This window comes from Sprattus sprattus, assembly GCF_963457725.1.
Source record: "Sprattus sprattus genome assembly, chromosome: 4".
Classification (NCBI taxonomy): domain Eukaryota; kingdom Metazoa; phylum Chordata; class Actinopteri; order Clupeiformes; family Clupeidae; genus Sprattus; species Sprattus sprattus.
Genome location: NC_137923.1, coordinates 42,912,864 through 42,922,863, shown reverse-complemented (window position 1 = coordinate 42,922,863; position 10,000 = coordinate 42,912,864). Strand labels below are relative to the sequence as shown.

Genomic DNA, 10,000 nt, shown 5'->3' with positions numbered 1-10,000 from the left:
ATTCAAAATAAAAGCCTCCCTGTGTAGGAACCCTTATTTCAAAACTGAACTTTAACCGCAAGATATCTCGATATAGAGAACTATGTAACCAGTTCGGTTCCTTTACAATGTGACATATGGGACAGCCTCCTTGAGACCCCATTCCCATAGGAACCCAGCTCTGGAACCCGTCTTTGATGTGCATTACCTGAAGTTCCTCTGACAGAAACAGACTTTATAAAAAAACAAAACCCTCTGTGACCTACCGCATCACTTCCTCCGGTGGTCCGCTCAATCTTTCCTGGGAAAGGACCCCACGTGGTGCCCACAGGAAGTGCCTGCGTGGAGCAAACTCTTTGATCCGCACCATCACTGACCATCTCCAGCTCCCCTGAAATAAACACACAAAAAAAACATCAACGAAAAGCCTCCCATAAGTGTTACATGAATACCGGCTCATTCTAGCACTTATTCAGTACTCCTCTTATTGTGATCCCTGCTGTGTGCTGTTAATTCGTACCACAGGCTCCAGTGTAGCTCCTCTCTCTACCAGTCAATTACCAGATCATAACATTTTTTTCGCCTGCACTGGCCCCTTTGCGACCTGGTTGTCTTCTTGATTAGGCTTTAGCCAGAGTGGTTTGACAGTGCACAGATAAGGTGGATTAAGCCCCTCTCCGAGGCCAGGCTTGATGTGAACGGTGGCGAAAGCGTGCTAAATCATCCCGTTTTCAGGAGGAAGGGGGAGGGTAGTTTTGAAATGGCTGCAGATCGGACGATAAAGGGGGTTAGCTAGAGAGAGAGTTAGTTATCAGACACTACTTATTGGCGATCAATCTGGGTTTTTTTTCTCTCTTTTTCTACCCTGGAGGTAGACATCTTCAACCTTTGGTTGGACTGTAATGAGGGCCTTGATTCAACTGAGAAATTATGTATAATCTGTTTGTTCATATGTGTTATCTGTGTTTGCTTTTTTTATTATTCAATCATTTATTTCATAACGCAAAAACAAACACCCATACTTCACACCCATCCCTCTCCGCCCCGTGCATATACACATACACGTCCAGAAATGCACCTTTTCACTGACAGTCTGGTATTTTTCAGCAGTGCTCTGAAAACGCACAACAGAACGCACATGAAAGACACCACGTTCGACCCCGGCCACAAGATCAACTCAAGCACAGCTCTTGAAACATCCGTTTCATGGCAGGTTGATGACTCTCCCACACCCGGTGGTAGTGGGAGCAACTGAGACGCCGGGAGTGAGTGTGAGGTATACTTTTTCTTCGGCTCTGTTTCCCCAAAACGTTTGTTTTTCTTCTGTCTGTCTTCTTTTTTGTCCCTCTCTTTTGCAGCCTGCTGCTCCCTCATGTCACTGACACGGAGCGGTAATCCAATACACAGAGTGCCATTGTGAGATGAGGAACTGGCCTCCGTACTACTGGCGACCTGATGCACCAACCCCCCCACCACACGCACACACACATACACACACACACACTCTCTCACGCTCTCTATCCTTCTCTCATCCGCTTCTCTCTAGTCACTCTGTCACTCACTCACTCCATCTTGCTCTCCTCCTCTTCCTTCTCACTCTCCTCCTTTCCTTCTCTCCCTCCCTCCCTCACTCACTCACTCTGCAGCCTAATCTGTAAGGGACTTAAAGGGACCTTATCTCCAGGCTCTCCTGCTTCATTTCATGCTTGATTTACTTTAATTTGTCTGATAGGGCACAAGGATTTGGAGACGACCCATCTTTGGCTTGGGTGAAGGAGGAGGAGAGAGAGAGAGAAGAAATACACACACACACACACACACACACACACACACACACACACACACACACACTCTCTGATATTTCTCTGGCACATTGTCGCCGGATTTCCTGGAGAGGAGCATCTCTCTCTCCCTCTCTCTCTATCTCTCTTGTTCTATCTCTCTCCCTCTCTCTTGTGCTCTCTCGTTCTGTCTCACTCTGGCGTAGCAGGCCGCTTGAGCGCATCTGGAGTCAAGCCACCGCGGAAGAAAGAGGTTGCTTGGGTGTGGAGCGATTGCACGCGTTGATGTTGAAGGTGGCGGCGGTGGTGCTCAGGTGTCAGCGGTGCTGTGCTGCGCTGAGAGAGGCTGCCTGGGGATCATAACAAACGTCCTCAGACGGGCTGGGAACCCGGCAGCCATGCGGCTGCTCATCTGGTGCCGCTGGACCAAAACTGTCTGAAGACACTGACAGCCAGCCGGTCAGCATCCCAGCGACCCCCCCCCCCCCTTCCCTAAAAAACTTCCAATCACCCCTGCCCAAAAGCTCAAAGGCAGGTCACAATTTAAATTCATATCCAGACTAGATTGATTGGATTCTCATGGTACAACAATATGGAATAATTTCATAACAACAAATCAGTTCTACCAGCCTGGCACTATTCTTGAAGTATTAAACACAATGGCAAAATAGCAATACTACTTTCAACCAAATTTAGATGGGAGCTGCTGATTCCAAACCCTTTGTGCAAGAATCTTTTTTTTTTCCTTCTTTTTTTCAGAGCAATCAAAGGCCCACATATTCATCAGCTCACAAGGCAGCCAGGACCCTCTGACTGAGAAGCAGGGCACAGAAGCCTCTCTCCATCCTCTGTTCCAGGTTAACACGATTGAAGCCCCAAAGCTCTTTTCCCCCCACCAGAAATAAAATAAAAAAAGAATGATAGAATATATTCAGCGCTCCCTGTGTGTGTGTGTGCCAAGGAGCACAGCGGATGTGGGGCTTTGGTTGTGACAGGAGTGGTATTCAGAGGCGCACACCAGAGCCTGCCCCTCAACCCCACATGCACAGCTAACCCCAACATTGACATTCCCCTCACTGGCTGAGGATTTACTGGAGAAAGAGGGACAGGAGGTGATTGTGTATATTATGTGTGCATATTGTGTGTGTGTGTGTGTGTTTATGCATGTATGTTCTTGAATATGCATGCGCATGATTATGTGCCTCTGCATCTGTGAATGTGTGCGTGTGTGCGTGTGTGTGTGTGTGTGTGTGTGTGTGTGTGTGTGTGTGTGTGTGTGTGTGTGTGTGTGTGTGTGTGTGTGTGTGTGTGTGTGTGTGTGTGTGTGTGTGTATGTGTGTGTGTGAGTGTGTGTGTGTGTGTGTGCACATGTTGGTATGTGAGGGTATGCCTATGGTTCATGTGTGTAGATGTGTATTTGTGTGTGTGTTTGTGCATGTCTGTGTATGGATATGTGAGTGTGTGTAAGTGTTCGTGTGTGTGCGTGTGTGTGTGTGTGTTTGCGTGCGTGTGTGCGCGCCACTGATAAACGGAGTGATGATCCAGCAACACGTCTTTATCCGGGCTCCCCTTTAATTACCGCCGACTTGTTTGTTGAAAAGATGATTAATATGCCAGCGGAAACGGCCTAATTGAATACCTCAACAACCCGCACAATCAGGGAGGAACATGCTGTTTTGTTTTGTGAAGATTAGCCCTTTTATCAATGTCATTATTATTAATATTATTATTATTATGTGGTATTTTAATTCGACTGACAGGCAAACGCTATCCTCCCTGCCCCCATTATATACCCCCCCCCCCCCCCCCCCCCCCCCCCCCCCCCCCCCCCCCCCCCCCCCCCCTCTTCACTCAATTAAAATGAAATGGAAATATATAAATATAAAACTACAGCGTGTGACAGGGCCGGTATACTTCACTCGACTCTGATTACAAACAGAGGTCAAGAGGGGCGCACAAGGTGCTTGAAAAGACTGCGATTCCTCGCGAGCCAGACTCATAGCACACCGCGTGTGTGTGTGCGTCTACGAGGGTGCAGAAACACCACTAACAGTGGCAGAATATTCAAATCACAAAGGAGTATTAAACCTCAAACGGTGTGGTGCCCGACCCTGGTATAAATGTCAGCGGCCTCCTGAGACGGTTTCTGGTGGCAGTATCTATAGGCTCCTACATTTCCAATCGGATCATCGCAGCAGCCGAGAGGGCCCCGGACGGTGCAGGCGCACCGGTTTTACATGCGCTTTGCCGGGCTCTGGGTACCCCCTGTGAACAGGCTTTCGGGGGGCTCAATCAGCGTGGCTTTGATGTCGTCGGGGGCTGTAATGATTTTGCATTGTTCCAGGGATTTTTCTAATCCACCGCACTTCCATTGAAATCCCTTTGCTCCCCTACTCACTCTTGTCCCATCCCTCCCTCTCTCCCTCTCTCTTTCTTTCGCTCACATGCTTCCATCTTTTTTTTTCTTCCATGCATCGACCCCATCTGCATCTGTCCTCTCGTTCTCTCATCCCTTTCTCATCTATCAATCCTCTGCTCTTCATCTCTCCATCATCTTCACTCTCACTCTCGCTCTGCTCCCTTCTCTGACACATCCAATTTCAGATCTTGGCATTCATCAAAAGGGAAGAGGCCCCATGGAGGAGCCATGTATTGTATAACACAGCTCAACTTTAAAGGCCTCCTGACTGCATTACGCACATGTGCATTGTCTGATTTTTTTGCTATTACATGTCAACTGCTAATTACAATCACTGCTGTTCACTCTCAATGCGCAACCGTCAACTCCCCCCTCTATGGACACACACGCACGCAGAGACACACGTACACACACTTTCACACACAGTGCTGAGTATAATGGGAAGCTATGGGCTCTTAGATTACTGCATATAAAAAAAAATTATAATTTCAACAGAATCAGATAGTAGAGCACTGAAGCTCATTATTGTAAGAATGAGTGTGTATCTCTGTTCATCATGTTTAGCTGGAGGACAGGGGGAGAGGGCTGAGGTGGGGGTGTGCAAATCTCCCCCAACACCCCATCTGGAGAAGCATGAATATCAGCCCTGCAATTATATCACAGCACCCCCCCGCCCCTGCCACACAAAGACTACAAATAGCCATGATGAGATAGGAGAGATATCCCATCATTGCTCCATGTTCTCTCACTCCTTTCTTTGCAAGGATGGTAGTGAGATCATTTCTGGCGATAGAATTAGCTAGCGAGAGAAAAGAAAACAGAGAGAGAGAGGGAGTGAGAGATGAAAAAAGAGAGACAGAAACAGAGAAATCTCTACATGGTCTGAGGACTTTTGAGTAGGGTGTCGAGATTCCTCTGTGTGAAAAACGGGACAGTCCCAGGAAAAATGGGACGTCTGGCCTACTGTTGATTTACTGGAAGAAGATTAATGTGTCTGTCTAGTGGGGCGCCTCAGAATGCTGACAGCAATATTTCCATGTGCGTCTCGGCGCAGAGTGACACGATCGTTTCTTATTTTCAATGTACCTTTAAATCAGCACCAAGCGAAAATACACCAAACAGGTAAATAGGACAGAAATGCTGGCGATGTATCTGGCTAGCATCATGTTGAAATTTCTCTGATTCAGCTTCTCATAAAATTATGAAATTTAAAGCACACTACTAAAACATATTAAATATATGTAACTAATTCAATCTCTGGAGCTTCATGGCTGTGTTGCTAACCTGGTGGCCTCACTTAGCACAAGTTATTAACAGGGGAGTACCTAAAGTATGGCACATGCCCTTGGCGCCACTTGAATGGGGGTACCACAGTTTTTATTTAAGTCAGACAAGCCATCCTCGAATAGTGGAAAAAAAAGAATTTTCTCCAGATGTATGTCCTTAACTCACTTGGACTAAAATGACTAAGGTCGTATCCTTGAGAGCAATAAATCCATGTTTGTAATTTTCAGGTATTACTTGGCCATGGGCGTTTTTAGACCTGGGCCTCTGGGGCTCCTGCCCCAAATGTTTTAATAATAGCCCTTGATCTCAACATTTTTATTAAAGAATACAAAAAAATAGTCCCAGACCTGCTCATCTGTCATTCCGATGAGGTTTTAAAGCCCTCAAAAATAATATGATATTGTTGATCAAAAACGTTCAGTGGATCATTCATGCAGCAGATCTACTTCACACTACTTGATGCATGCATTATGTGTGAGCACAAGAGAGATCTCCACACAGTTCTCTCTAAACCTCAGTCTACCAGACAAAAGCCGACATTCTTCTCTGATATTCAAACAGTATGATGTTTCCACAAAATGTGACTTCTACCGATAAAAAAACCCTGAATGTTTTCTATGGGTAACCTATGGTAATGTCCATCTCCCATGTCAGTTTGACCTAGCATACAAGTTTTTTCAAGTAGGCAAGCAATGTGGTAAAAAAGATGGGATAATGTTCATGTGAGTCAGACAGACGACGGGCCCTGCATGCCATGGGCTGTCTTTAGGCTTACCGTTTCTGTCTCAAACTGTGTGAAAATGGTGCATTTTGTTGCCAGAATTTAACAATCTTTCACGGGGGAGAATGCCCCTGGACCCCCCTACAGGTCTGAGCTAAGCTCTGAATGTTTTCAACTCCTTGCGACGCCCCTGCCAACGATGCTCTTCCATAGGGAGTATGATCTCTGTGCATCCCGTGCTTGCCAGCGCTCGTTAGCCCTTGATGGTGATATTTGGGTCCTGGTTTTTTTTTTAGCTGATATTATAGTAAAGCTATCTAAAAGATGGGTGTCAGATGTTTGGACACGGGTGCAAGTTCAGTACTCTCCATAGGTGCTATTTCTGTAGATGTCTCAGGTCCTTTGTGTCTCCTTCTTTTGATCATTTCATTCATTTCACTCATGTTTGTTCTGTGGGACTCATCTGCCAGAGCTCAAGTGCTGTAATATTCTGTAGTGCAATGTAACAATTACAGCAACGTGCAGTAAATGAATACTGTGTATGAAGGGAATATTGTGTTATTTATTTGCTTACTTGGTCCATCCCACTCTTGTGATCCAGTTTGGCTGATCCCAGCTGGCATGTCCTGGTCCTCCGACCCCTTCTGACCAGGCCTTGGGCTGCCATCCTCTGTAACGGTTAGACAACAGGTTCAAAGTTAAGAGACACTAACTTCAATCCAAACACTAACACATGGCACACACACAAATACTGTGACTGAATATACCCCCATATTAGAGTTTCTGACAGAGCCGCACATTGTCTTGGATCAAAGGGTTAGCACCAGCGTTTTACAAAGTCTAAGCTGCCGGACATACCATATGCCTTGCACTGCAACACACATCTTTCTTTTGTCCCTTATATCTTTCTTTCAAGTGACTAGAATTACTTCTGGGATTTTTACTCAAGCCTGAGGTTTGCTCAGACGGGAATAAAAGAATAAGAAAAGCCCCGGAATGAAAAAAAAAGACGAGAATGGAAAAGTGGAGGAAACGTCCCAGGCCCCACCTTGATCACAGGCCTGGTGCATACGTTAAGCCCTGTAACGAAACGCACTGGAAATGTTTAATTACGGAGCGGGGCCAGAAATGAAGCCACGAGATGATTCCTTAATTAAGCCGTGATTAAGGATTTTCTGCTGGCTGCCTTGACACCAGTGGCACAGCATTAGGGAGAAGAACTTTTTCCTCCAAGAAAAGAGACTGTTTTTTCCTCCCAGGCTCCCAATACCCTTGAGATACCTCCACAACTTTCCTCACATAAAAAAGCACACACTTAGGCATTCACAGAAATCTTTGTAGTTCTCTCGAGGTATTTTAATTCAGTTTAAAAATACATTAAAAAAAAAAAGTTGAGTAATTTAGGCAGCAATGTTAACCTATAACTCTGTATTATAAAATGGGCAATTTTGATATATGCACAATTAAGAGCAAAGTATAAAATGACTGACAAATTTTCCTCATTACTGTTTTGGCTTTGTTTAAGGAAAATGGCAGATGGAGAGAAGTTGAGCTCCTCACCATACTGTCAAACAAAAGGTAAGAATTGTGGGTTTTATGAAATTTTGACATAGACCAGAAAGACACAATTAAGTGAAATTAAATATTCACAACATGATGCCTACCCCAAGGGACGGTTTGGTGTGGGTGACGGAATTCTTTATTGAATCAACGTGACAGAAGAATGTCAATGCTTTCAGAATGCAACAATGTGATTGGCCAGTCTATCAATACATGCCTGATGAATATTCATACCACTGCAAAGATAATTACCTCACTGTCAAATTTCTTTTTATGAAATGCAGCATGAGGTGGCTTGCATGAAACATATATAAATAAATATACATATGTATTTAAACCAGAGGTGGAGAGTAACTTTAATCTCATTGACGGCGCAAATGAATTTTCCGACACGTTGTGCCTTTATTTCTTTTCAAGTAGAACAAAAGAGAGAATTACGTGCCGCACGGCCAATTAAAAAAAAGGGAAGGAAAAAAAAAGATTTCTCTTTTGAAGATTCTTCCCTGGAAGGCAATGCAGGTAGTTTATGTGGCAGCGTACAGCTGCGAAACTTTTTGAACGCTGGGGTAACGTCAAAATACAAAGGCATTTCAAAGGGAAGATTCATCATTTACAAAATAAAAACGCCTACCATTCAGACCACGACAAAAATTCAAACTGCACCCCCGGAGGCTGTCAAATGCAGGCCTAGATGACTGTTTCACAACCCCCCCCCCCCAACACTCACTCAAACACACACACACATACTCACACACTCCAGCCTTGCAGCGCTAATAGGAATTGTGATCATAAAGGTGTGGCCACAACTGGGGTATGTAATTGCGTTTAAGTTCAAAGAGTCGATGGTATTTGCTTTGAGTGTTTGATAGCTTACGCCTCCAGCAGCTCCACTTTACTGTGTTGTTATTTACTATGACCAATAACCTTAGTAGAAATGTATAGGCATCCAGACCCCCCTGCCTCCACCTGTATCCTTCTGCATTTAAAATCTCGCCCTAGCTGTAGTTAAATTGAATTCTACAAAGGAGAAAATAAATTCCTTCCAGCGGAATTAAAACATAGTGGGGGGGGGGGGGAGGTGGTGCTTGAAGGAACGAGGGGGTAGGGTGAGTTTGGATGTGTGTCGGAACCCATCTCAACCATGAAAAGCGCCTCGCATCACCTGAAGCTTGCAAGTAATGCACCGTTCCCGTCTCCCGACTCTGAAACTTTCTCAAAAGACAAGGCCCTCTAATTACACTTATACACTCCTTATTTTCTCCGACTACCTTTTAGCTGAGTCAGTACGAGCAGAATGGTGATACATTGAATGTTGATAAATCTGCACAACAATGAAACAATTTTTCTTCAGATCACCCACTTTTTGTCACAATTTGAGAAAAACGAATTTCTCCTTTCTCCTCTACCCAGGTGAGTGATCCAAGTGTTACAAGTGTCTTGGTTAGATTAATAACATAAACTAAACCCCCATAACAGTATCTGATGAGAATCTCTGAACATATGAACCAGATGTTTCCCAGATATTGATGTGTCACCCACCCTGGCTGCTGGAATGCTCCTGGTCTCTCACGGAGAGGTTCTCTGGGTCTGTGCCTTCAGAAAGACTTCCCTCCTCAGACGGGTCTCCATTGCTCAGGCCGTCCCTGGCCCCCGACACACCCTCGATCTGGTCTTCCTCCAGGCCATTCTCCAACCCCCCTGCGACGAGAAAAAGTGGACCCAGCAGAGGACCCTGTTAGGTTTTGCCCACAAAACCGCCTGAATCTAGATTTCAATCTGGAGTATCAGTTAAGCAATTCACTGGCCAGTAGGAGAAAACACTGAAAATTCCAAACATTTTACTCCTGATTTTTATTTTCGTTGTGACTCAGTTCTGACTATACATAAAGGTCTCAAAACCTCCTCAGTTACAGTAAGGGATACCTATGACAGGAATGGCTTAAGGGTTCTATTGAGATTTTTTTTCTGAGATTCCTTGAAATAAAGGAGGAAATGCAAAGGAAATGTTAAAGAAGTTAACCCTACTCCACTCTTGACTGAGCTGAATGAAGCACCAGCCATGTGTGTGTGTGAGAGAGAGAGAGAGAGAGAGAGAGAGAAAAAAATTAGGGAGAAGGGGAGAGAGAGAGAGAGAGAGAGAGAGAGAGAGAGGAAAAGAGAGAAAGAGTGTGAGAGACGGAGAGAGAGCAGTATTGTGCAGAGTTAACTACTACAAAGCAATTTCCTCCCCTTTGGAGACAGAAACAGGAACTG

General features: G+C 45.0%; 1 protein-coding gene across 1 annotated transcript in view; it reads right to left on the bottom strand.

Annotated features, from left to right (window-relative positions):
- Positions 1–10,000, bottom strand: part of zfpm2b (zinc finger protein, FOG family member 2b) — a gene marked incomplete at both ends in the record, with an annotated part of 40,283 nt that overhangs the window by 18,443 nt on the left and 11,840 nt on the right. Inside the window, 3 exons of the mRNA XM_080836657.1 lie at positions 246–370; positions 6,762–6,857; positions 9,287–9,445. Coding sequence (XP_080692783.1) covers positions 246–370; positions 6,762–6,857; positions 9,287–9,445 — 380 coding nt within the window. The remainder of the gene's footprint in view (positions 1–245; positions 371–6,761; positions 6,858–9,286; positions 9,446–10,000) is intronic.